The 26580-nt window shown below is 50.2% G+C and overlaps 1 protein-coding gene across 10 annotated transcripts in view; it reads left to right on the top strand.

Moving 5' to 3' along the window:
- The window catches only part of DYSF (dysferlin), a 103254-nt gene that overhangs the window by 54162 nt on the left and 22512 nt on the right, over positions 1-26580 (top strand). For 5 of the 10 annotated variants that reach the window (XM_042807877.1, XM_042807874.1, XM_042807876.1 and 2 more), the window contains 11 exons: positions 3834-3896; positions 11490-11501; positions 12758-12856; positions 13574-13702; positions 14949-15104; positions 16848-16939; positions 19191-19361; positions 19920-20062; positions 22604-22743; positions 25104-25192; positions 25436-25531. In XM_042807877.1, the coding sequence (XP_042663811.1) occupies positions 3834-3896; positions 11490-11501; positions 12758-12856; positions 13574-13702; positions 14949-15104; positions 16848-16939; positions 19191-19361; positions 19920-20062; positions 22604-22743; positions 25104-25192; positions 25436-25531 (1190 nt within the window). The remainder of the gene's footprint in view (positions 1-3833; positions 3897-11489; positions 11502-12757; positions 12857-13573; positions 13703-14948; positions 15105-16847; positions 16940-19190; positions 19362-19919; positions 20063-22603; positions 22744-25103; positions 25193-25435; positions 25532-26580) is intronic. The other 5 variants (XM_042807882.1, XM_042807881.1, XM_042807878.1 and 2 more) reach the window with 2 other exon arrangements.

Below are 26580 nucleotides of genomic sequence, written 5' to 3'. Positions count from 1 at the left end.
GAAAAGCCAATGTGATATCTGAGTGCTCCTGCAGAAGCTGTGTGATGGCATCCCAGCTGCAGGTCTGTCCACCTTTCTCTCGAGTTACACTCTGGCACTCATCCTTCTTTGGAAATTTGTGCGCTTTCTATCCAAATTAACAGAGAGCCGCTCTTTCCCTGGCACTGAAGTTCTCCCTCAAGACTTCGGGGTGCTCCTTGTCCCATGGGAGGCCATACACCGTGGAGGGGTACACGGATCACTGTTTCATGCTCGGTACAGCCGGCTCTCCATCCATTACTTGCTTTGAGAATTAGGCCCTCCCTTGTGTCCGCAGCAGGTTGGGATCCGTCGCGGGGACCTCGTGTGCCCCAGCAGCAGGGCCAGGACGCTGCCCCAGAGGTGGCCCTTGGTGGCCCGGGCGGCCAGGTTCTCGTCTGGCACATTTCCTACTGACCCAAAGGCAAAAGAGTTATCTTTTGGAAGGTGACAACCAGAAAATGGGACCCCTGCCAGGGAACAGAGTTGTTGGCAGCCGGATCCTCAGTGTTTCTCTGCCCCTGTTCATGTCTTGGTGGAGGTGAGGACCTGTCACCACCCCGGAGATGCTGCAGAGCAAGGAGAGCAGTTACAGGGTTTGGGGCTGCAGATGGGGGGAGATGCATCTTCGTGTAGTGTTGGTCCCTCTCTTTGTGCTTCTGGAGCCAGGGGCACAGAGCATCCTGGTCTGAGTGCTGGTGGGGAGGGAGCCGTGGTCCTGGTTGCTGCTGGTTTGGAGTAGTTGGTGACGGCTGATCCTCTGCCAGATCCCCAAGGCTTGCCCCATGGGCTCCCTCTTCAAAAGCCCTTCCTGAGCGTTGCCTGCGGGCGATCTGGGGTTTCTTTTCATTCTCGATACTTGTTCGCGGGGCAGCTTTTGGCTGCGATGTGCAGAAGTAGATCTGTCAGTAAGACAACTCGGCCCACCTCCCCCTTCCTGGGTGCGGACCTTGTCATTAGGGGCCTCAGGCTTTGTCCAGCAGGTACCAAAACATCCAGGAAGGCGTTTATGGGCAGTGGGTACGGAGGATAGAGGTGAAAACCTTCTGCCCTCTGAGGAGGCCTGTGAGGAAGAGGAGGGCTGTGGCAATGAGTGGTGGAGAAGAAGGTAAAGGGAGGCACCTCTGACCTCACTGAAATGAGGTCCCTCAGCCTTCGCTTGCAAAGTGAAGTGAGGTGAGCTCTTGCTCATGTTTGACTTTCCTCTAACCAAAACAAACGACACCGCATGTTGCATTAAGTAATTTTTATTTATTTTAAAACATCCAGCAAAGGTCAGGAAAATATTTCCCTAGCCATGTCCTCGGACCCGAAGGCAGGGCCTTCTTCCCCAGAAATAGTCGCGGGCAACCGAGGTAACGAGCCAGGTTTCCCGCGATGCCCCCGGGGCCGGTGCGGGTGGAGCCGCTCAGCTCTCCCCTCCGCGGGGGTCGATGGGGCTCTGCCTCTCTCCCAGACCTTGCAGGGACTTCATCATGATGGTACCAAACCTGCTCAGATGAGCCTTTTGGGGGAAAAAAAAAAAAAAAAAAAATAGCTCTGGATGGGGACCCACGCACTTTTATGCATACACAGATTTTATGTGTACACGGCATTTGTTGCTCGGTTCTCCGCAGTGGTGGTGGATCGGCACCGGGGGGGTTGCAGAGGTCCCAGAGGGAGTGAGACAGAGGTTTGCAGCTGGCGGGACCCCAGCTCTGCAGTAAATACTCTGTTCCCTGGGGCAGTTTAAAGCCTATTGAAAGCAGCTACAAACCCAGGTCAAACTTGGGGAACAGTTTAAATGGGTGGTGAAAGGACGAGAAGGGGGAGAGGGATGTGGCAAAGCCAAAATACTCTGCTGCAGCAGTTTCAAAGTGAAAGACTTTGACGTGTCTTTACTGAAACAAACATTTTGCAAACAAACCACCCGGCAATGAATTGAGTTATTCAGTCTGACTCCTGATTGATTCTTCTCTGTTTCTTTGTTTGTCTTTCACTTTTGCCTTTCGTTTGGGGAGTGGAGGAGGAGGGACCTTGTTCATGGAAATCCAACCCGAAATTCCCACCATCTCCCTCCTCCAGCTCTCTCTTTTGGCCGTGAATGCTGTTCCTCCCATGCCCACCTTCTCCTGGTGACAGACACGGGGTTGGGGGTGACTTTTGATTAGATGATCTGACACCCCACGGCCATTGGGGTCCCTCCACCCCGCTCGGCTCCCCTCTGGGGCCAGGTTTGGAGGGTGGAGGAGGAGCCCCGGTCTGAAGAGGCCATCCTACCCCTTCCCCCTGGGAAAGGTGCTGGGTCCCAGGCCAGGAGCTCGGGCCTGGGGCCGCAGTCTCTGTACCACTTGCTCTTCCAGTGGTGACCTTGGAAGCAGGAGCCAGGATTGTTCCTGCCCGTGCCTGTGTGCCTGGGTGTGTTTCATTGTGTGGCTCCAAAGCCTTTCTCCCTCCTTGCCAAGCCTGGCTTTGGTCCCTCCTCTGATGGATGACTGGAACAAAGGATCACTTTGTTGTCCTCATCTGAAATAGAGAAAACAAACAGATGCGGAACCCCTCTGTTCTGAGGTTGTTGAGTGTGTTGGCCATCTTGTCCAAGCGGGGTGAGAAGTTCAGCCCGAGGCCTGTTTAAAACTAGTCTATGTGCACATGCACAGGAAAACACCATGGTTACTGAATGCGAGGAAAGAAGCTCCCAAAACTCATAGAAAAGCAATTTTTCTGTAGCAAGGCCTCCTTGGCTAAGCCTTCTAGTTTGCTTCTCTGGGAGATGCACTCAGAGTAGGGATTTGCAAAGGCTGAGCCCATGCAGGTGGCTGCTGGATCAGCCCTTATTCCTGCCTGCTCTGCCCCTGCAGCCTCCCCTTGTGCTCCACACTCCTTCCTGGATCCTCACTCCCATGGGAAGCAGATCAGGAAGGACAACCATGAGGTCCATCTGCAGCCCCAAGGGATGAGCAGATATTTGTTCCTTCTGCTTGCTGATAAAGCAGTCGCAGAGGAGCTGTCTCCCACTAGCCTCCAAGAGTTGCACGGGTGTCCTGGTGGGAACTGAGCCTGGGGGGAACCCTTCCCTCATGAAGCGGCTGTAGGTTCTGTGTTTTCAGCTTGGCTCAAGGTCTGATGCAGGTCTGGTTTGATGGGGTCAAGAGCAGTGAATTCAGGGACCAGCTGGAGCTGGCGAGCTGGGCAAGCGCTGTCGGGCTGGGCCTGCTGCTCAAAACCAGCTATTTTCTCTTAAGAACATCTAATTTCTCCCCCTTCTCCACCTTGAAGGAAAATACACTTTGCAAGACAGAAGCAGAGCTGCTGCTCGCTGCCCAGGGCAGGGGTAGGTGACGGCAGCTCTTGGTTTGCCAAGGACAAGCTGCGCTTGTGCTCGGTGTTCTGTTTGTACCAGACCTTGGTCCTGAGCTCTCCCGATCCCTTTCTGTTAAAAACACCCCGGGTCAGATCCCTCCCTGGCTCCTGTGACCAACTTGGTTCTCCGTGTTTGCAAGCCGGCAGTGTCCGCAGGAGGAGACGCTGCCCTGTGCTGAGAAATATTAACAGCTTTTCCATAATGGGGGTTTTTGCTGCAATTTCCCTTTAACACCTCATTTATTTTCCGTGACCACTCAAACCCAGTCCCATTTTGATGAACATCAGTGAAAGCCCAAACCCTGCTCTCATGCCAAGGGTGCCAGGGAGACCTCAACCTCATACCCCAGGGGAGGGGGAAGGTGGCATTGGTTGGGTTCATACATTTTATTTCTCCTAAATTGTGCTTTTGCTGATGTATGTTAAACATTGTTTCTCTAACCCCATTGATAACCAATCATTTTAATTTGTAGCTTGCGGAGGGTATGACCAGCTCAGCATTAATTAACATGCCAGCTTCTCGGGCCCAGCCTCATGTATGTATTGCTTAATTTCTAACTTACTTGCTTGATTAATGGGTTTGATGAATGATAGTTGTGCATATATGATTGTATATATTTAAAAATCTGCAAAAATTAAGGCATTTCTGGTTGTGAAAGATTTTCCTGCTGTCCTAGAAAAATGGAAATTTCATCTTGCTAGAAGTGAGTGGGCATTTCAGCAATTGTTTTCCTTCGTGCCAAAAAAAACAAGGTTGGTTTTGAGCGGAGGGACGAGGAAGCTTCCTCCCTCTTGTCCTTGCGGAGCTGGCAGGATTACGTACATGCTCGAGGTCAGATGTCTTCCCACCAGCCTGTGGCTTCTCCGTGCACAGCAGCAGAGCCTGGTACCCAGTGGAGATGGTGCATCCTGGGTGGCTGCAGTGGCATGGCTGAGGACTTGATGGGACTTCTGTTCTCCAACATGTTCTAGTTCAGGGACCATGACAAGTCCTAGGCATCGTGTTGGTCTAAGTTGAATTGAGAAGGTGTTGGCCTCCCACGAGGAGAAGGGTTTAACCCCAAGGAGGGTTTTATCTCATCAGCGGGCTATTGCACAGTCCTGGTTTTTGCAGGTATACAGCCTGGTGCCCTCAAAGCATGGGGATGGGGGAGATGCCCAAGCAGTGACAGGCTCCTCCTTGCAAAGTGTCTCCTGCTCCCTTGGTGCATTTTTCATAAGAAAATCAGATGTTTGGGATGTTCCTGGCTTCTGTAAGAAAGGCAGTGAAGCTGCTTTGCTTTCTCAGGGCTGACGCTCCAGAGGAGCAACTCTTCTCCCTGCCCCAAACTCATCCCTAGCAGGATTGTGACCTTGGGGCTCTTCACCCCTCTTAGATCCCTCTCTGATCCCTCTCGACACCAGCCCATGAGTTACTGGACAAGGGCTGTTCCTCCTGAGAGCCGTGCGCCTTCCTCCCGTGTGTTTCAGGCCAGAATTAGTTGTGTTGCTTTCCACTTCTTTGCTGCAGTAAACAATGACTCCTTCCCACCAGCCCAACCCGGAGCAGTGCCTGCGGACTTCAGCTCTGGGGCGTAAAATGCCGGTGAGTCAGCCCAGACCTTTGGAAGAAGGTCAGCTCGAAGGCATTATTTATACTGTGTCTTTGGGAGGAACAGTGTCCCTTCAAGGTCTGACCGTGTGGGTTGGAAGGAAAGATAAATAGAGCTTTCATTGCTGAAAATAGAATAAAAATGGAGGAAGCAAAGTAGGTGAGTCGGGGCAGCTGTAACTTTTGCATGCAGAAGCCCCTGATGAGCATCTCTCTAGGTCTTGGCATAAGGCTGGAGGCATGTTGAAAGTCCAGCCTGCCTCTCCGTAACACATAGATATGTGCTTTGTTGGCCCTACACGCATCTCCCCGGTACCCCGTTTATCCTCTGTACCCCCATAATACTCTTCACTGATGTGGCTCCCTTTGTCGCACAGAGAGGACAGATGGGTGGCTGTGCTGGGATGTGGAGTATGGAAACAAAAGCTCCATAAATAGTCTCCTTCTTCCCTCTGTTCATCAGCATTTTTAATTTACGTGAATATGTTTTTGTTTTAGTTCAAATAAAATTTAGGGAAAAAAAAAAAAAAGAAAGAAAAAAGCTGCAAACCATTAATTTAAAATAAAAGCAACAGAATATTAGACAGTAATAAACCCATTCTCCTGGCCTTCACCGGGACCCTACAAGAATGTGATTAAATGTAATGAACCTCATGTCGCAGAGAGCTGCTGACGCCTCCTGGGGGAAACCATCCTGTTTTGGAAAGCAGGTCACCGATATGGCCCGTGCACGTCTTCCTTCCCGTCTCCTTCTCCTTTATAGCTGGGGAGCTTCGCACGAAAGCAGGAGCTGTGGAATGAGGCATGGGGGCTGCAGCTGGTTAAATATTAGGAAAAAAGCTTTTACAGCCAAAAAAATCCAGCCCGGTGTGGAGCGTGTGAGGCAGCTCCTGATCTCCGCTGGGTTCTGCCTCTGGCCGTGGCATTAATGACCTGGAGGAAGGGGGAACGTGACGGGAGGTTGGGGACTTGCCCCTCGTGGACACCTGAGCTTGCAGATCTGCCCATCTCCTCGGTGGAGTCCACAACAGGTTTTGTTTTTGTTTTGTTTTTTTTTTTTTTTTTTTCCCCTTCATCTGGAGCTTGTGGGTTTTCTGCCTCCCCAGCTGCGTGGCCTCAGTGTGCTGAGACAACCTTGAGAAACCCCAGGCCCACAAACAACTCTGGAAAATGGGGCAGGCGTTGCCAGGGGGGACACAGAGAGCCACCGAGGGGGCCGAGGGGCATCGCCTCTGCTCCCCGCGGCAGCAAGTCCCTACACCTCCCCGGGGGTAAAGGCTGGGGAGAAGTGATGGTGTGGTGGGGACGTCAGGTCGGGGCTGCCAGAGCTGATGCTTCAGGCTCTGCCTGGAGCCTGCACCAATCCAAGCACTTAATCTGAAATTTTTTATAACCTAGTTCATAAACCCTTTCTAACCTGCCTCTCCTCACCCTCCTCTGGTGCTGCTGTTGCCAAAGTCCTCCAAGACAAAGCCAGGAGTTGGCCCTTTGTTCCTCTCTTGTCTCTCCTGAGACTTTTTGACATAAAAAAATAAGAGGATTTTGCAACAGCGGTGTCTCGTAGACACACCTCTCTGCTCTGGATCTGTCCCCTTCCCACCGCGCTGAAATCCCAGCTCCTCCCTCAGGAGTTCAAATGATTCAATCACGTTCAAAGGCTGAAAGAGAGACCCACGACTTCTTAAAATGTCAAAATAAGCTCTTTCATGAGCCATTTCCCCCTTCCTGCTTGGGAGGAGCACTCTGTAATTATCCACAAAATCCCCTCTGTAATTATCCACAGGATCCCCTCTTTGTTGTCCCGTAAATCCCCTTTTCAAACTGTCAAAACACCCCGAGAGCCCCACCTGGGCTTGGCCAGTGTCTCCTCGAAGCTCTCCGAGGATGGAGGTGCCATCGCCCTCCGTGTCTTGGCCGCGATGCCCGCCAGAGCCGACCTGAGAGTGTTCAGGGTGAGATCCTGGTGATCCTGAGGGTGTCGAGCTGGGAAAGCACAGGGGACTGCAGGACAGAGGAGATCCCGTAGACATCAGCAGTGCAAGGTGCAACGCACCTCTTGCTAGGATCAAAGCCTATATCTAGTCAGCTGGATCATGACTAAAGCTCAAGTACGTGTAGAATAGACGCCACCACCGGGGCTGGTCATCCTGGGATTCCTTTGCAAGCAAGGGACTGTAAAACCCTCTATGCCTTTGGCCTGTTTTTGTCACCTGCCTTAAAACCAATATTTCAATAGAAATCTTTTGGGGCAGTTTCATCTTTCTTTTCTATAGAGCATGGCACGATGGGAGCCGAATCCCGAGTGGGGTCCCTGTGTGCCAGGGCAGTATTAGGGATGAATAAGTAAGTTATTGATTCGTTGTTAAGGGCAACAGGAAAATACAGAAATGCTGCTGAAGAATCAGAATGTTTAAAATGTCAATGGATACAGCTGGAGATTACTGGAAAGCTGCTTGTGCAAGCAAAGAATAAGGATGGTGTATTTGGGGAGGATAGGCTGCATTTTGCAAAGCACCTGTCTGCCACCAAGAGGCTCTGAGGGCCCGAATCCCCTTCGGGAGGGTGTCCTGGTCCCTGTCTCCCCCACCCAGCTCGGGCTCAGGATTGATGGGGCCCCAGGAGCTCCTTTTCCCGAGAAATACGAAGCAGCTTCCGAGTCCTGATGAGCGAAAGGGTGGGCTTAGCGTGAAATCCCCGATGTGGGCGGCAGGTGGTGGGAGCGGAGGGACCCAGGTTTCCAGGAGAGCTGTCCCCCTGCAGAGGACCCCCCGCATGGTTAATGAATGCCCACGCAGGTCCTGCATCCCCAGCTGGGAGACGGTCTGGCAAGAGCTCCTCTCCACCAGCCTTCGCTTGCTGGAGCAGCAGCGGAGTCAGGCGGTTCAGGAGCATCTCCAGGGGAGAGGAGCTCGTGAGGAGCCCTCACACGCCTCTGAGCTACAAAAATGCAACGAGGAGCCTCCATTCTCCCCCGAGAAGCACTATAAGGTGCTTTCTACACAGTTATTCATACCATTATTTTGGCTTGCGATGCCTTGGTTGTAAGAAATACAAATAACCCATCAAATGACAAGTTAGCAGAGCTAACCCAAGCCAAAAACAAAAAGTCAAAATCTGTAAACTATTTGGAATAATTGGTTATTTGCTGTGTTTGCTACTTCCAAATCAGAGCACATATTTTACGGCTTATCCTGTTACTGTTAGTTGGAAGAGCTCTTGGTGTTGGATATCTCCTGCTGAAAACGGTCGCCAACCCACACTGCAGCTCAGCATTAGCCCCCCCGGGCACGTTCCTGCCATTTTTTTTTTTTTTTTTCTCCCCGTGTTTCATGCACACTCGGGGGACAGGCCGTGGCCTCTGGGTGAAAGCCCTCCCAGACCAATCTGCACGGCAAGCTGGCTTTCCAGCAGCCAGGGTTGCAGAGGAAAGCTTCCCCAAATATAAGCCACGGGACATTGGAAAAAATGGTGTCGAAAAGAAGTGTGGGCGGCTGCCTTTGGGTGAACATGGCTAAAGGTAGGCTGATTGAACGGGATGGAAAAAAAAAAAAAACATTTGAAAGGAAACAGTTTTGACCACTTCTGAGCAAAATTAATGCTATGGTGGAAAAAAAAAATAAAAAATGAAAGAGCCATAAATGGATAGTTTCTCTTTAGGTACATCTGACAGTTCACACCTTGGGGGTTAAGGGAGGGATAAGCCAAGTCCTCTTGCAGCCTCCCTGTGTGGTTTTCTCCTCCTCCCTCCAGCCTTGCTTTCTGCACGGTGCTGCTCAGAGCTGCTGCAGGTTCCTGGGATGGGTTGAAGGAACCCGGTGGAAGGTCTAGGGTAACCCAAGGATAACGGAAAGACAAGTTGCTCTTGGGGAAGCGGTTGGAGTTCAAGGGCGTGGGGAGGTTGTTAACGTGGAAAAGGCTTCCTCCGGCTCCCAAGGTCTGGCAGATGCGGGGTCCTAGGTCCGTTGGTGGCACCTCCACCCCCATGTCCTGAGCAGGGCATGGCCTCCCAGCAGGAAAATCTGAATTTTTCCCGCCTCCCAGGCATTTCTACAACGGCTCCTGGTCTGCGTTCGTAGGTGCTGGAGCCCCTTGGGTGGCAGGGGCTGACATGCCACCCTGGCGCGGGGATATGGGGGTAGCTGGCACTTTGCTTGGGTGCTGGGTGGCTGGTGGGCTCGGCTGCAGCCGTTTCCTTGCAGAACCGTCCCCAGGATGCGGCCGGCAGCAGCGAGCCGCTCGGTTTCCTGCCTGGGCACGCCGGCCTCTGGAGCAATGCCAGCCAGAGCCGCAGAGGGATTTAGGATGTGGTCGGAAAACCCCAGGGAGCGCAGCTGCAGCGTTTAAAGACATTTTTGTGCTCCCCAGCTGTTTGCCGTGGCCTCGCCGCTGGAGTTTTCTGCGCCCGCAGGAGGACAGGGCTGGGCTGGGTCAGTTTAGTTTGGTCGGGTAATGGGCTGAGCTGAGCTGAGCAGGCTGCCCTTGCACTGGAGCAGATGAGGATGCTCGTATCACCATCTCCAAGGCCGAGATGCAGGGTGTCATCTCCTGCAAAAGCGTGGTAACAAACAGCTGGGGAGCTGCATCTATAATTGCCCAAGCTGTTTCTAGAGGGATCTTCTCATCCCAGCTGCAGAACTTTCCCATAGCAGGCAATCTGCCTCCCAGATGTGAGGTGAGAGCACATTCGAGACGGAGGCAGCGGCGTAGCTTCTTTAGAGGCAGTATTTATTATTGCTATAATTATCTATCTATATTCCCATAGGGAAGAGTGTGTAATCACTAGGAGAGCAAACAGAGGTATTAAGACTTTGGTTGGCTCACGCCTGCTCTGCTCTCCTGGATTTGCTGTCTGGACGTTGACCTCTCTGTGCCTCAATTTCCCCCACCTGTAAGGTGATGATGATGAGGACTAAGTTTCACCAGAAGCCAACATGCCTGTTACATGGCAACTTCTCAGGTTTCCACACCTCCTTATGCTCCAGACTGAAATGGCCTTTTCAACATATTCTGTGAAAATTGGATTGTGCTGGACAAGCCCAGACTCCTGCTCTCCCCGTTTGGGAACTCATCTGATGGGATGGGCGGTGGGAAGAAAATCGCTCTGGCTCAGCCTCCCTGACAAAAATGAGGTTAAAACCTGTGCGTTTGCCCCCGGGGTGAAACAAAATGAGATTGAAAACATCCCAAGAGCTGTCAGGATGACACAGGTCTGCATTTTGGGGTCCAGGGGAGGGAAGAATTTCAATACCCTCAACAGCAACGTGCATAGCCCTGGGTAAAAGTCCTACGGGGAGATCAGGCAGAGCTTAAACCTCCTTCCCTATTATCTGAAGGTGGTGAGTAAACGGCGGCTGCTGGCCCAGCTGAACCAAAGCCCTGATCCAGAATGCCCTTAAGGCTGCGTCTGAAGAGCCTCATTGACTTCAGAGGGATTTGCACACTCGATTGAAGTTAAGCATGTGTCTAAGTGCTTTTGCTGTGTCCAAGCCATAATCCCAGAAATGTTTCAAGTGGGAAGTTGCAGCCTGCTGGTGAAATTCTGGGTTTAAAGTTTTTTGTTTTTTTTTTTTTTTTTTTTTTAAAAAAAAAAAATCAGAATTTCTTTATTTTTGGAAATGCCATGCTTTTTGCCATGAGACATTACTCTCTTCTGGGATGTCCCCCTGGAAGGGGCTCTCCTGCTGCCCGTTTCCTGGATGCTCCCAGAGCTGCTGGAAAACTGATGAAGTGGCCTCATTCAGGCTCTTGCCTGGCGAAATGGTCCTGGACCCTCTTCTACTGTTCCTGTGTTAAACGTTGAGCTTCCCAGTTCAGCAGAAAACGCCAAAGCTGGTCGCCCAGGAGCTTGGAAGCCCTTGACTTTATGTCAGTGCAGGATGGGAAGGCGTTTGCGGGCCTGACCCCAGGCTCGGGGCGTTTGGGATGCGGGTGCCAGCCCCCGTCACGGCGGGCCCCGCTCTGTGGGGGTGGTGGCTGTGAGGGGAGAGGGAGGAACCGGGGTTGGAGAGACAGCAAATCTTCGATAACCTTGACAGCAGCTCACTGCCTCTGAGCGAGCTTCTCCCTAAGCTAAAATTTTAGGCTTCGGTCACTTGATGTGATATTTATCCACAAGTGATGCTCGCCCGTGGGTGTGTGCCCCACTGCAGCCCTGGGGGGGTCCATCCGAAAGTTGGAGAGGGCTTGGAGGATGCTTGAGGTCCCTCAGCCTTCTTCCTCAGGGCTCAGGGCACAGACCCCGGCTCCGAGGACCCTCCTGTACCACGGCCAAGATAAAACACGAGGTGATTTTGGCTATCGCCGGGTTGCTAAATGAAATCCTTGAATTCAGTCGCTTGTTGGGGGGGGGGAGCCAGAGCCATCGCTTTCCCTGGCTTTCCCATTTGCAAGCAAATGGATTAATATCCTTCACTATTAACATTCCAGCTGCTCTCCTTGCCTCCTTATTTTTTTTTTTTTTTTAATTCCTCCTTTTTCTTGTAACATCAGTAGAAATCAGCAAAAATATCTAACCAAATTCTTTGTCTTGGGGCTGCAGAAGATACCATGGGTAAGTCGTCAGATTAGTTTAAGTGCTTTCTTTGTAACTCAGTACCTGTGGAATGTCGTAATAAAGCCATGATGGTCAGAGTGTAGCTTTTTAAACAATAAAACAGGGGAAGCGATGAAAGGCAAATTTTTTTTCTTTTTTTTTTAAAAAAAAGGGAGGCAGCAGAGGCCTCAGAGTTAATTTATGTAATATTTCTATTAAAAACAATGTCTATTCAAGACAGCAATTTAAAGCCTGCACCGTTGGCTTAAAATATAAATCCAATAAACCTCTATTATGATTCCTCCATTAGGTCAGCGTGATGGAATTTTGTGGACTTCTAAAATAAGACATCATTATTTTTCAGGAATGTTTCATGAATCACAGTCAAAGCCCCTTCATCTTCGCTTGTATAAATTTCAAAAAATGGTGCTCTTATAAAATATATACATTTGCTGAAGCCGGCAGCCGGCTTTCTTCTTGGAACAGCATCCTTGGAGCTGAAATCCAGTTTGCATAACAGACGAGGCAAATGCTCCTTAATGGCGTTGCAGCTGTGGGCTGTGAGGCTGGGAGGCTGAGGTTGTACAAATTTTGCCCGTTTCTTTGTATAATATCAATGAGAAGAGAGTTACGTTCTTCCTGAGAGAGATGCAGTGCCCGAGGACCATTTTTTTTTAATTGGAATTATAAGCATTTTATTCATTTATTTGTTTACCTCCGTGCTTTGTTTGGATGGGGAGGTTGGACGGTGCCGGGACACAAACCAGAAAGCGAATCCCCGTCCCAGAAACCCCCAAACCTTCGAGGCAAAGCCTAAAGCAGGGGCTGAATTTAAGAGCAGCCCTCACGTTCTCCCTGAACTTCAGGCTGTTGGGACCACGTTAACATGAGAGTTAATTTGTCTCATCCCCTGGTGGTCCTGCACGGAGGTCCTGGGGAGACCATCACCCAAACGGCCAAAATCTGCCCCTGGCCTAAAGATGCTTCAGGTTTTCTTCTTGAAAGCTCTGCCTCGTCCTCCTCCCGTGGAGAATCATCCTCTCTGCTGACAGGACCGGGTCCATGGTGTTGCTGCAACAGCTGGATTTGGGCTGGAAGCATCCCAAAAGAGCCTTGAGCCCAGGGGGTGAGGAGCTGCGGGTTGGGTTTGCGGTCGCCTCCTCGCCTCTGCGGGACAGAAAGCCGCCAGACCCAGCCACGATGGGTGATGCGGCCCCTGTTGATCGCTGGGGTTTGCTTGTGGAGATGTGTAACTCTGGTATCCCTTGCTGCAGGAGGAAGAATTTATCGACTGGTGGAGCAAATTCTATGCTTCCACAGGAGAGAGGGAAAAATGTGGCTGCTATTTAGAGAAGGGCTTTGACACCCTGAAGGTAAGTGGCCTCAGCTGATCCTGGCTCATTGGATCTGCACTCTCCATGATGTTTTTCCACAAGTTTTGATTTTTTTTAAGTGCTTGGGCTTTTTTTTTTTTTTTTTCCCAAGGTTTAAAAAAAAAAAAAAAGCCCATTTTCCCCAGAGAGCAGGTACTTTTGTTTTAAAAATAACTATTTCAAATACTCAATTTTCTTTGCAAAATTCTTTCGACTTTGCAGCCCTTGAGAAACTGTGACTTTTCTAAACGACAGAGGAGATGGGGAACAGCCACCCTGAAAAGTGTGTGGGAGCAATAAGGAAAATCAGAGATAGCTTAGAGAAGGGGGGAGATTTAGGTACCCTGTTACAAGAAGTGATAAAATTAACAGGGGGTCCAAATAGATATAAAATGGGGAAGACCTTCCCTGGTCTTAAGGAAAAGGTTCCCAGCAAGAGGTTTTCTTTGGCTGATGAAAAACCTTCTCCAAGACCTTGGCTTAGTCTGGGTCTTCTGTGAAGTGCTATTATTGATTGTAGGGTTGGCAAAGGCCTGTTCTTCATCACTGTCCCGGGGGGCACCGTTACAGGTCCCAGGACTCTGTCCCTGGGGTTGGTATCTCACCAGGACCGAGGAGCTTGGGTCAAGCCTTGTCCCAGATCGGTGGGGACATGCTGCTGGTCCCCCTCTGCCCGGGAGCAGCCCCTGCCCTCGCCCCCTGTCTCTCCCTCCCCAGGTCTACGAGACGGAGCTGGAGAACGTGGAGGACTTTGAGCATCTCTCCGACTTCTGCCACACCTTCAAACTGTATCGTGGCCGCTCGCAGGACTCAAATGATGACCCCTCGGTCGTGGGGGAGTTCAAGGTGCGATGGTCTCTCTTTCTACCTGTACCTGGGAAGACACGATGCTGGGTGGGAGGTCTTGCTGCTGAGTGGGATGATGTCAATTCACTATTTTTGGGTAGGACTTCAGCGGAAAATAGGCCATAGAAGTTGACCACTGGCCCCAGGCTGAACTACCTCCCCGTGCAGATCTGGCTGCTGTATTCCCAGCAGCAAGTGCTTTGCATGCTTCAGACTCAGTCTAGGCTCAGACTAGGCTGTGCCGTCATCCTGGAGCGAAAACCCATCTGAAACCAACTCTGGGTGTAAGCGATGGGGTACCTTCTTCCTCTGGGGGGGTGGCGGTAGCCTGTGTGGGCACCGATGGTCTCACCACGCTGGTGCTCAGAGCTCTCCCTTTGGAGGTGCCTGTCCAGTGCAGAGGAGCAATGTACCCTTCTCTCTTTTTAATCTTTTTAACCTTTAGCCTATTTGCAAGAGAAAAGGGATTAAATTTTTCTAGCTTTTTATTTTTATGTTTAATCCTCACTCTTACCCAGCGCTCTCCTCCACCAGACAATACCCAGAGACTGATTTCTGCCACTTCATTGGGAGGAAATCAGCTCTGGTGAATAAAACACTTGTAAATTTTTGCATTTTCTCTCTCTTCCTCCTGTCCCTCTCTCAGGAACCAGCTGCCTTGTTCAGGAACCCTTAAAACTGTCCCTGCAGCAAAAGTCTCAGCCTAAACTTTTGAGAGGGGCTAGTTCACATTGGCGGTGAGGCTCCTTCTCACCTCTTTAATAGACTGAAGACTCAAATGACAGTGAAGTAGAAAGAGGCAAAGGATGAACAGGCTAGAGGGGCTCTGTGCAGAGGTGTAACAGAGCGTGCATCGATGTTCGAGCAAGGGATGGATGATACAGGCAGCTCACCACCCTGGTGCTGGCTCCCTCGACCGTGGAGAGACTGGCAGGACATGATCTGGTCTATTAGACCAAGATCTGGGCTCCAGCCCCAGCATTGTTGTAGCTGTAGATGTCCGACCCCTGGAAACGTTCAAGGCCAGGTTGGATGGAGCTCTGAGCAACCTGATCTAGTTGAAGATGCCCCTGCTCATGGCAGGGGGGTGGATTAGATGGCCTTGAAAGGTCCCTCCCAACCCCACCCTTTCTACGATTCTCTGATTCTACGCAACCATGCAGCCTGTTATTGCAAGCTGGCTCACGGGAGACCCATCTGCATGTGTGGGTGTGCAAGCACAGCTGAACACAGCTGTTCTTTACAGGGTTCATTCAAGATTTACCCTCTCCCGGATGACCCGCGAGTCCCGATGCCACCTCGGCAGTTCCACCAGCTGCCGGCCAGAGGACCCCAGGAGTGTCTCGTCAGGGTCTACATCATCCGGGCCTTCGATCTCCAGCCCAAGGACACCAATGGAAAGGTATCCTGCTGGGGAAGGCTCTGAGGGACCTCAGTGCTGGCCCACAGGGAGGGCTCTTTCAGCGGGCCAGCTCCAACCTGATCAAAATTTGCATGTACGGCTTAAGATTTAGAAACAATGGTGACAGCAGAAAGGAGATCCACACCTTCTTTCTGCCTCCATTGCAACCTCTTGGAATCCCAGGAGCCAACTCTTTCTCCATCCTGAAGGATTTTTCAGTAGGACTAGTTAAAATGGCTAAATGAGGTGTTGGTTTGTTTTGGTTTTTTGTTTTTTTTTTTTTTTTTTTTTCCTTTTGGTGCCAAAGGAAACAAAATTATGTCTTTCATACGACTGATTTTTGCAAAGCTTTGCTAGTCTGGAAGAAAAATTCAGTGCAAAAAGAAAATTGTGTTGGTTCAAAAAGAAAATGTTCATTTTGTTTCACTTTGCAAAAAAAACTCAGGGAAAAACCCTTCTTAATTCTCTTTGTTCTACTGTAAAATAGGGAGAAAAAGTTAAAAAGAAGTGTGGGAAATATTTTGACATGAACAAAACCCCCCCTGCTTTTTAATCTGCCCAGTTTTTGAAAGCGGACTTGGAACGAAAGTTTTCAATTTCTTAGAAATCTCCCATAAGAGACTCCTGCAGATCAAAAAGAGGGAGTAGAAAAAATGCTTTTTCTACACTGAAAACCAAAACCAATCCAAGTTTGACCCACAGACTTCCCCCCGGTGCTGTGGTGTCTCCTAAAGCTCATCACAGTCAAAGGGAGACAAAAGGAGAGCCCGGGATGCCCAGTCCCTCCTCACCTTCCCTGAGCACTGCTTTTCCATCCTTTGCTTCTTAAAAAAACCTGCAGGTCAAGGAAAAGTGATGAGGAACTTGGGAACTTGGCCTGGGTGTTTTTTCCAGGGAGCAAAACTAGCCAATATTTTTGCCTTATTTATTTATTTTATTTTATTTTTTTTTAAAATGCAAGCTAAGGTGGTGGGTCCCTCTGGATACTGGACTCAAGTTGGGTGACATCTTTTAGGTGAATTTTCTTTTCTTTTTTCTTTTTTTTTTTTTTGGTGTTTCTTCCCCTTGCAAAAATGCTGACTCAAGTTAATTTAACCACTTTTCAAATTTATGCTGGTTTCCCAGAATAGTTTTAGTTGTGAGAGAGAAGCTTAAAAACTTGCTAAAAGTGTAAAAATATCTGATACAATTTTTAGATGCACAATGAGGCTTTATGTTAAAGAATGCTTCCATTTTTATATATATTTTTTTAATTTGTTGCAACATCTTGGAAATAAATGTTTTTTCAGCCACATTTTTTGAAACAAAATGTTTTCCCTTTGACATTTTAGTAAATTTGTAAATCTATTTTTGAGTAGACCTTAAGCTTAAAAAATTATGACCTTGCTGGAACCCCAAAATAGGTGACTCAGATGAGAACAGGAACATCCTGAGGACTTGAAGAAGCCATAAGTAGTCTTCTTCATGCTCTTTTATTGCTTTTTCCATGCCATTGGCCTCAGAAGGGCTTGGGCTCTTGTCCCATACTGCTAACTGCTCCTTCGGTCATCCTCAAAAAGGAGTTGCAGTGCAGGCAGCTCTTGCCCCTGGTCACAGATTTGTAGTTAATGGTCAGACTGTCCTGTTAGTCACGGGTGGTGGAAGATCCTGTTTGCTGGGACAAGGAGAGGCAGAGTTACTCCTTCACCATCAATATTACTGTGCAATGACTTTTTTTGCATTTATTTTCATGCCCACTTCCAGTGCGATCCCTATGTGAAGATTTCAGTGGGAAAGAAATCCATTAATGACCAAGAAAATTACCTCTCCTGCACGCTGGAGCCTGTCTTTGGAAAGTAAGTTTTGGTTCAATCTGGAGTCCGTGGGATTTTTTTAATGTCATACTGAAGGGAATAGAGCTGGGCCGGCCAGAGCTTCCCATTCCAACCTACATTCAAGGTCAGGTTGGATGGGGCTCTGCGCAACGTGATCTAGTGGAGGATGTTCTTGCTCACGGCAGGAGGGTTGGACTAGATGAAGTGTCTTCCAACCCAAACCGTTCTGTGATTCCCTTGGTGTGCTCTTGGTTCATGTCCAACCTTGCTGAAGTGAGTCTGACCTTCACCGCTGTCCTGCCCACCGTGGCTTGTGTTTATCTTCTCTTTGGGACTTCTGAGCTGTGGAGCGTGGGCTGGGTCTGCTCTATCACCAGTGGAGATGTCAGGAGGGTTGTTTGGGCCTGAGATTCCCCTGTGGAGGCATCTGCCTCATCCCACTGATGGTAGAGAGTCTGGGGAAACTCTGCTTCTCATTTAGGCACTTTGGTTATGTGTTTGACGAAAAGACATGATGAATGGAGACCTGTTTGATTAGGCTGTGGCATGGGACACCTCAAAATCAAGTGCTCTGAAAAAGAATTATCTATAAACATGATATGGACTGGTTGAGTTGTTTGCCTCGCAATAGGGCCACAAACTTGTGATAAAAGGCAAAATATAGTGTTGTTTTCAGAACAGGGTATTCCTCAGAGCTGGAAAGCACCACAGGGACCACGCAAAGTGGAGGGAGGCAGAGGAAAACCTGGTGCCCAGCCTCCACGTGTCGACAGGACTTTGATCTCCCAGAAAAGCTGGGATTAGGCGTAGAGAGTTATGCTTCAGCACAAACAGGGGTCAAGCCCTAGTCCACATGATGTCCAGCTGGTTTTCTTAGGTGGCTCTCGCCAGCTCAGGCTGTCAATGCTGTGACACCTTCCCAACAAAGCAAGATGGAGAGGGAGATACGCCATCTCCGAGGATGAAGGAAAAGGGAGAGGGTTGGTGAGGGTGATGCTGGTGAGACTTCGGAGGGCAGCGTGCATCAGACCAGCCCTTTACTCCTCTCCTGCCAAATGGAGATGGCAGCCCTGCCTTTCCTACGGTGAACGCAAAGTGGTGGGGAGCCCTGGTCTCTGGTGGGCCAGGACCTACTGCCCTGTCACGGAGCCCACAGCTAGACCCTGGTGAGCTCTGCTAGGTTGAGCAAGTCCTCCTTTGCCAAGCCTGGCTCTTGGCCAGCGGCCGTCTAGACAGCGTGCTGCACCTCCCACCCAGTCTTTAAAGCAAGATGTAAAACCGAGGTCCTGGCTGCTGGAGGCTATTAAACCTCCCGTTTCACGAGCTTTTCCCTGGGCGGCTGGCTGCCGTCCAGCTTTAGCTAATTACTTTCTGCTGACCCCAGTTCCTCCTGCACTCTTAATTGGTGGCATAATCACTCACTTCCCCTCCTTAAAAGCTGCTGCGGGGTGGGTGCTGGCGGTGGGAATGGGCATCGTGTTTCTCCCCAGCGTTGCCTGCCTCCCAGCAGCAGGTGGAGGGGCTCCTGGTAGGGCTGGATCAGACCCAGACCCTCCTGCTCCCCGGGTCGTACCACCTTCCACATCGCCAACATCCACCAGCGCCGGCTTGGGCTGGGGCAGGGTGCTGTGTTTTGGCAGTGTCTTGGTGCTTTGTTTCTTGCCGTCCTTGACTTGAAGAGAGAAAGGAAGGTTTGCTCTTGCTTTATTTTATGTCAGTATGTGGACTGTGGTGTAATGAAGGCAGAGGAGACGGCACAGAAGAAAGATGCTTAGGACTGGGAGGAGAGGACAAGGAGGCTTTGAAGGACAGTCTCTGACCACAGGCTTGGCCCAGGCAGTCTTGGCTCCTGTTTTGGACATTTGCTCTTTGGGCTTAAAGAGCTGATGGTTTTCCAAAGCTGTCATTTCTCCCCTTTTCAAATTCCATTTGAATGATGATTCCTGACTCTCATCTGCTGCTCTTTTTCCCTGGATATTGCAGTGACCACCATCACGTCCAATTAGCAGATGGAGAAACTAAGCAGGGACAAAGTTTGCTCAAGAATAATTCAACTAGGCAAAACCCAAGGCATGTTTGCTTAGTTGTATATCCACAGGCTAAGCCAGTACAACACAGCACCGACAGTACTGGACCAGTGTGACAAAGATGTGCAGTGGGTGCACTGTCCTTCCTCACACTGGTGGGTCGGGTTGGGGTGTGGGTCTGTTTCCCGTGGGGCTCTCGGCTGCATGAACCTCCGTCTCACGGTTATTTTCTGGCTCTCGCGCAGGATGTTCGAGCTGAGTTGCACTCTGCCCCTGGAGAAGGACTTGAAGATCACGCTCTACGACTACGACCTCCTGTCGAAGGATGAGAAGATCGGGGAGACCATCATAGACCTGGAGAACCGGTTCCTGTCAAAATACGGGGCGCGCTGCGGCCTCCCCCAAACCTACTGCGTGTGGGTACCCCCGTGGGCTCGGGGCCGGGGGTCTCAGTGCCTGCCCTTGGCCGTGGGGACCAGGGCGATGTCTCAGCCCAGGGGTCTGCTGTTCCAGGGATGTCCCGGGGGGACCTGGCTGGTGCTGTCATTCACTGCAAAGATATGTCTTGAGATTCACATCAGGGAAGCCCCACATTTGAGGGACTTCCCTGAGGCCTGGCGCCTCCAGAAACGTGGGATGCTTCAAATAACATAAATGCCCTGGGGGGAAATCCTGTTACGTCCCTGATGCCTCTTGGGCACACTGTGGTGAGGTCACCACCCCTCCATGCACAAAGCCAGCTGAAAGGTGACCTGATGGCCCTGAGGGGGTATCAGGGCACCCCAGCCTTGCAGGTGGGGGCTGAGGGGGCTGTGGGACATGCAGCCACGTTCACCAGTGGGCACTGAGTCAGAGCGAGCTTCACCTTCCTCGGACCAGCCCTCGTCATTGCAACGCTGCCGCTGCCCCTTGGCGAGTCTGGGAGATGTTTCCTCATGTGTCGAGCTGCTCTTTTCCCTCCTGTTTGGTTTCAGCTCTGGACCCAACCAGTGGCGAGACCAACTCCGTCCTTCCCAGCTGCTTCACCTCTTCTCCCTGCAGCACGGCTACAAGGCTCCCACCTACAAGTCCGACCGAATCACCTTCAGGGAGCAGGAGTACATCATCTCTGAACTGGGTAAGGTAATGGGGCTGCTTCAGGACCACAAATAGCTTTCCTTTATCCCGTGCAAGCGATAGAGTTGGAGGTCATGAACATATCACGGTGGGGGGTTAGGCCATGACTGGGTGACGGGCACATCCCCGTCCTCCTCACCTTGCCGTTGAGGTTGGCTCTGCACCTTTCCCAAGCTTGGCTCTGCCCCAAAGGCTGCGGGTTGCACCCCGACCTGCGATCCAGCCACGTTAACCTTGGCCTTGAGTGACTGCCCTTTGCTGCTTGCGGCAAACCGAATACACGCAGGCTGGGAGCAGCAAAGCCCATCGCAGCCAGAGAGGCTCCAGCCGGATCTTCCAGCTGCTCCTTGGGTTGGAGGAGCAGTTGTGCCCTTTGCCTCTCTGCATTTTGGGGCTGAAGTCACTAGAGGGAGACAATATCATGCACACAGCGCTCAGCCTCTCGCACCGCCGCACCGCCTCGGCGGGTGAGGTGTGCTCCAGCTGGAAACGCAAAATCAGCCTCTGCCAGCAAGGAGAAAAGATCACTGCACGTTGCAGGAGGCATTTTCTTGTTTGCACAAAAAAAAAACCCCCGACGCCAACACCTGCAATATCCCGGTCATCAATTTGTGCCTGTCTAACTGGCACCCTTGGGGGCAGAGGTATGCCTTTTAGAGAAAACTCCACTTTAAAGCATGGAAGGGCTGTTTTGGCCCAGGGAGGATGTGAAACCCCACTGTACACGGCCCAGGAGCTGCAGTTTGACTTCATTAAGGCCACTACAGTACTGCAGAGCCGTCAGGGAGGACTTGGCCTGCAGAGTCCCGAGATAAGGCACAGCCCAGGACTGATCCCTCTCCCTGCTCTTGGGAACCAAGGCACAAATTCATGGTTCTCCCCTCAGGAGGAGGAGGAGGAGTGGGGAAGCAACGGCTCCTTTGCAGCTCCTCGTTATGTGAAAGGTTTTCAGCAAGGGCTGGAAAGGTGTTAAACCAAGCGGGGTCTTCCCCCCTCTTCCAGCCCCTGCCTTTCACCCTCCTCTGCTTTAATGGCAATCAGTTCAAAAAACAGAACAAAGTCTGATGCTTGACCTCAAGGAGATCTGGAAACCAGCTGTGTTCGCAGAGCAATGTCAGATCTGAACCTGGCGGTATAAAGTGAAGCTATTAAACACGAGAGCATGGGTTTTACAAGCACTGCACCCGGACCATTATTCCATAACCCCCACATTTGTTGTTTTCTGAGAGGGGCTTTTTCTTTTTCCTGTGCATACACACACACACACACACACACACGCCAGGTTTCCACTGCTTGGGAAACAGCCCACATGTCTGAAGTTAACCACTTCAAGATATTGCCAAGAAAGGAGCTGGGATATATCACCTGAAAGTTGCAGAGCTGTAATAATATTTATGGAGCGCATTTCATTTCAAAGGTCCTCGAAGGTGCACAGCCTTGAAATGCTGTGGCTGAAAGGCGACCATGGCGGGGGGTGATGTCCTCCACCAGTCCCAGCATGGCACGTGGGCTGGGGAGGCAGAAGCAGGCTCAGCCAAGGCCAAGTTGGCCATCCTCCGTACCTGGATGGACATAACAGATCCTGAATGCTGGAGCAGAGAAGGCAAAAAAGTCAATTATTCCTAGGTCTTGTCTGACTTGTGGCAGGATTAGGATCTGGTGTGGAGAGGGTGAGGAGGTGGAGAAGGTTTCAGGTCTGCTCATGGATGGCTCGGCATTCGCTGTGTGCTGGCCCATTTCAGTGAAAAACCATAAATACCCCAGTGGGGCCAGTGAGGTGCAGAGCAGGGACTGGGACCGGCCATCGAGCTGTGCTGGTGGTGTCTTCATGGCCCTCCATCGCCTCTCATTTCTGTCTTTCACCCTGAACCCAACAGAGAAGAAGTGGGACCCTGTAGGAAGCTCGTTCCCGCTGCACTCCTCTCTGCCCAGCTGCAGATCCTGGATGGTTTTAGATGATGGGATTTAAAAAACATCCATCACATGAGTGCTCGAAAAAAGACACCGGAGCAGGCTCTTTCGTCTCCTCTCTCTGAAGAGTTTTGATCACACGTTAGATAAACCTCTGCTGGGTGTGGGAACAGTAGCAGAGCAGCAGCCTGGGCTGGAGGGTTACTGGGGACCCTACAGCCCCAACTGCTATGATTTTAGGGGGCTTGAACCCTTGAGCAGGATCAAAGACTGGACTTTCCTTTCCATGGCTTCGACTCGGTCCTTGCAATGTTTCACTTGCTGTGATTTGGCGAGGGGTGTGTGTGTGTGTGTGTGCATTTGCAGGAGACTCCCTGCAGGTCCCCATCCCATTGCACGGTGGTTTGCCCACGTGTCCCACTGGGAACGCGTTGCCCTGTGCCCCAGAGGGTTTGTGATGATGATGGATTTGCAAACGGAGGCTGCTTGCTCCTCCTGCTCGCTCCTGGCTGCAGCGAGGCTGGTGGGCTCGTGCTTGCTCCCACGGGGCAGTCAGGATTGGGCCCCGCACACCCACGGCTGGGGCGCGGTGTGCCGCTGATCTTTTTTTTTTTTTTTTTCTCTGCGGCAGAGGATGGCAAACCCCTCAACCCCCACCTGGGGCCGGTGGAGGAGCGTCTCGCCCTGCACGCCCTGCGGAAGCAAGGGCTGGTGCCGGAGCACGTGGAGACGAGACCTCTTTACAGCCCTCTCCAGCCAGAAATCGAGCAGGTGGGTGGCGTGACGTGTCCAGGACAAGATCAAGAGCATCATCTCCCTTCGATCCAAGGCCGACCCAGGTGGCTGGCTCGCTGTGGAGCTGTGCTGGGGGTACCTGCCCCAGGAGATGGGCTTTTCCCAGGAGCTCCTGACTTGCTTGGAGAGATTGATTGCAGCCTCCTGAGTTATCTATCTATCTATCTATCTATCTATCTATCTATCTATCTATCTATCTATCTATCTATCTATCTATCTATCTATCTATCTATCTATCTATCATCTATCTATCTATCTAATCTATCTATCTATCTATCTATCTATCTATCTATCTATCTATCTATCTATCTATCTATCTATCTAATCTATCTATCTACCTATTTAATCTATCTATCTATCTACCTATCAAATCTATCTACCTAATCTATCTATCTATCTATCAATCTATCTATCTATCTAATCTATTTATCTGTCTATCTATCTATCTATTCTATCTATCTATTCTATCTATCTATCAGTCTATCTATCTATCTATCTATCTATCTATCTATCTATCTATCTATCTATCTATCTATCTATCTATCTATCTATCTATCTATCTATCTATCTATCTATCTACCTACCTACCTACCTATCTAATCTATCTATCCATTTATTTATTTATTTACTCATCTGTTTATTTATGTGTTTGTTTGTTTGTCTGTCTGTTTATTTATTTATTTATTTATTTATTTATTTATTTATTTACTTACTGTGGGAAAGCCACTTCTGATCTGGAAATCTTAATGCCCAATTCTTCTGTAATGGTAATGACACCGCAGGCTCCTTTGGCGGTGCAGCAGCGTCCTTTCTGCAGCATGAACCCACCCCCGGAGGTGTGAAGTGTTAGTAGTGTTGCAGACTGGATGTTTTTAAGCCAAATGAAAACGAAATGGGCTTCCATCCAAAACCAGTCAAAGTCCAGGTATCTGTACTTAGCCTAACCCCTTTTCTTTGATTAGCACATATGTGTGCTTTATGCATGCGGATCAAAAAATGCTGCTTCCTGAAGAACAAAATGATTAATTATCATCTGTCATACACGTTCCAGTTGCATTGCAAAGGAGATTTCAAGAGACTGGCTCTGCAGCTGGTGTAAATGTGCACAGCCACTGATCGGCACCGCTACAGCCCTTCCCCTTCCGTGGTTCATTTTTAACCAGACCCCCTCTCCAGTGGTGGGAGAGGAGAGCTGTCAGCAGAAGTGAATGCTACTCTAACACCTTTTCATGTTAACTCACCCAGTGAAAATGATAATTAGAGGCAGGAGGTGGGTGCTATCAGTTGACAGGTGGGTCTGTGCTGTTCTTACAAGGGTCACAGTCTTGTTGGACCAGCCGTGGAGGTGAGGAAGGGGGCTTCCCCCCTGACACGGGGTTGCACGGGCAGAGCAGTGGGGGTCTGCCCTGCACCGGTGCTTCTAACCAAGAGTGTCCGTGGGGGTGATGCTGGGGCCAGGGGATTAACCTGTGTGACTCAGTCCACGTTGCATTCCAAGCAGTTCCCCAAAACCCAGCTCTGACCTGCTCCAGAGCCGCAGAACAGGCTGGCTCTGTTGGGCTCTTTGTAAGGAGCTAAAAGCTGTGTTGGGCTTTGCAAGTTTTCTGCTGAAGTGGAAGATTTGCTTGCCAAAAAGCAAGCAAACCACAAACCCTTCTGTGATGGGCTGATTGTCAAAGGATGGCTTTTTTTTTTTTTTTTTTTTTTTTGCTTTCAACCCTTGAGACTGCACAATAAAATATTTTATTGGCACCTATTGGTGTTTTACAGTAAAAGAGACCACCTGAAAACACCCCCCCTGAGATTTCAGCTGCATTTCTGCTGCTCTGTCCATGGAAGGGTTTTGTGAAGGTGGAATTAGATTCCCCCCTCCTCATTCCATCGTCCACTCCCATGATCAGAAACCCACAAACCAGCTGTCCAGCTGGTGACAACTGGTGATACCAAGGAAAACAAATGAGCTGCTTCCTTCTCCAACACCTCCCATGGACCTAGTCTTTAGTCTGTCCCTCGGTAAAGATACTCAGCCATGGAGAGTAAAGCCAGAGCACAACTTCAGCTTACTCAGATCAACCACTCACATATCACAAGCCATTAACATATGCCCAGCTATCACTAAAATAATTTTAATATAATATTTAATGACACTTTTCCACTAAGGGAACCTTAGTTTTTAACTAAGGAACACTGGAGAACTTGATATTTTCTCTCCACTACTAGGTCTTACTGAGGAGGTGAAGGTAACCCAGTTAGGAGGTGAAGGTAACCCAGTTAGGAGGTGAAGGTAACCCAGTTAGGAGGCTGACCAGGCTTCATGCGTCTTTCTTTCCATACAGGGAAAGCTACAGATGTGGGTGGACCTGTTTCCAAAATCTCTGGGTCAGCCTGGCCCCCCTTTCAACGTCACGCCACGCAAAGCCAAGAGGTGACTTGTTTTTCCTTTCTTAGTGCAGTGCTGGTTCCAGCACCTCCTGTTTGTGAGGGGAGAGGAGTGAGCTTGGAGATGTCAGGTGGGGAGGGATTCACCTGCCCAAAATCTTCAGAGAAAGATGACTTGCATCTTAGCTCCTTCAGTTAAATAGTTGAGTAGCACAGCCAGGCTGTTGAGGTGGGCTCTGCACCAAGATTTCCACCCGCTCACGTTGCTTTTGTTCCCGGGGCTGTCCAGGTTCTTCTTGCGCTGCATCATCTGGAACACCAAGGACGTCATCCTCGATGACCTCAGCATCACAGGGGAGAAGATGAGTGACATCTACGTCAAAGGGTAAGCCACCCTGCTTCTGTGTCCTCTGGGTACCGTAGCCCGAAGGCGCAAGAGCAGCAGCGGAGGAGTTAACGTGGCCCTTGCATCAACATTGCTGGGGCAGCCGTGAACCCCCACGGGGGTGAAGGGGCCCTTCACACCTCTCCAGCTACAGATCCAGCTTCTTGGCAGACACGTTGCTGCTGGGCTCGTAGCTGCTTCACAGTGTCAAGTTTTTCTTTGCATCTCTTGGACGCCGACATGACAATATTTACATTTAGAGAGATAAGATGTGGGGAAGCAGCCTGGCCACTAGAGAGAGGGGCACGTAGTCTGCATTTCCACTGCCGGCTCCTTCCCAGCTCCTCTCCCGAGACAGCCACGGACTCGTTCCATATACATAGGTTGGTTTGTTTGCATAGCTGTTTTTTTTTTTTTGGAATTCCCTTTTTTCCTTGAAACACACAAAAATGTGGCAACCAGCAGTAACTTCTCTGGCACATTCCCTTCTCTGCCTGACTCCATTTATGTTTTATCTTGTGTAAAATGGTGCAATCCCAGCCAAGGGACTTACTTATTTTGTGCGTTCTTTGGATTTATGGACAGGAAGAGGTAGGATTTTGAAACAGACTGTAAATCCCTTTTTTACAATCCCAATTTTCCTCCTGTAAATCCAGAATGCGTGCTGCTTACCTGGTATTCACATCAAGTGCATTGTTATCAGCTCCAGCTAAGCTGCCCTGTGCACTTTGGGGCTCTGAAATGGTAGTGCTTGCAGGGTGTTGCAGGGAAAACGAGAGCATCCAGCGCTTGCTGGTATCCCTCGCCTGGCTTTCAGCATCCCCAATGACCAAGCAAATCTCGCAGTGCTGTAAATGAGTTAAAAATCCTGCCCAACTTCCTCTTCTCCCAGCTGAAATGGCCGCATCACTAGCATCTCTGGATAAAGCCTAGCTAATCCTACTGGGAGGAGAAGCAACGGTCCTTCTCGTGCTAAAGCCTTTGCCCTGCAGACAGGGCATCCCGTGGGCCGAGTGACCGTCACCACCGTGACCTGGTGCCGCTTTGGT

The sequence above is a fragment of the Tyto alba genome, unplaced genomic scaffold (genome assembly GCF_018691265.1).
Source record: "Tyto alba isolate M040663 unplaced genomic scaffold, T.alba_DEE_v4.0 Super-Scaffold_6, whole genome shotgun sequence".
Classification (NCBI taxonomy): domain Eukaryota; kingdom Metazoa; phylum Chordata; class Aves; order Strigiformes; family Tytonidae; genus Tyto; species Tyto alba.
Note: the sequence above shows the minus strand (reverse complement) of the source record. Positions and strands in the feature narration are given on the sequence as shown.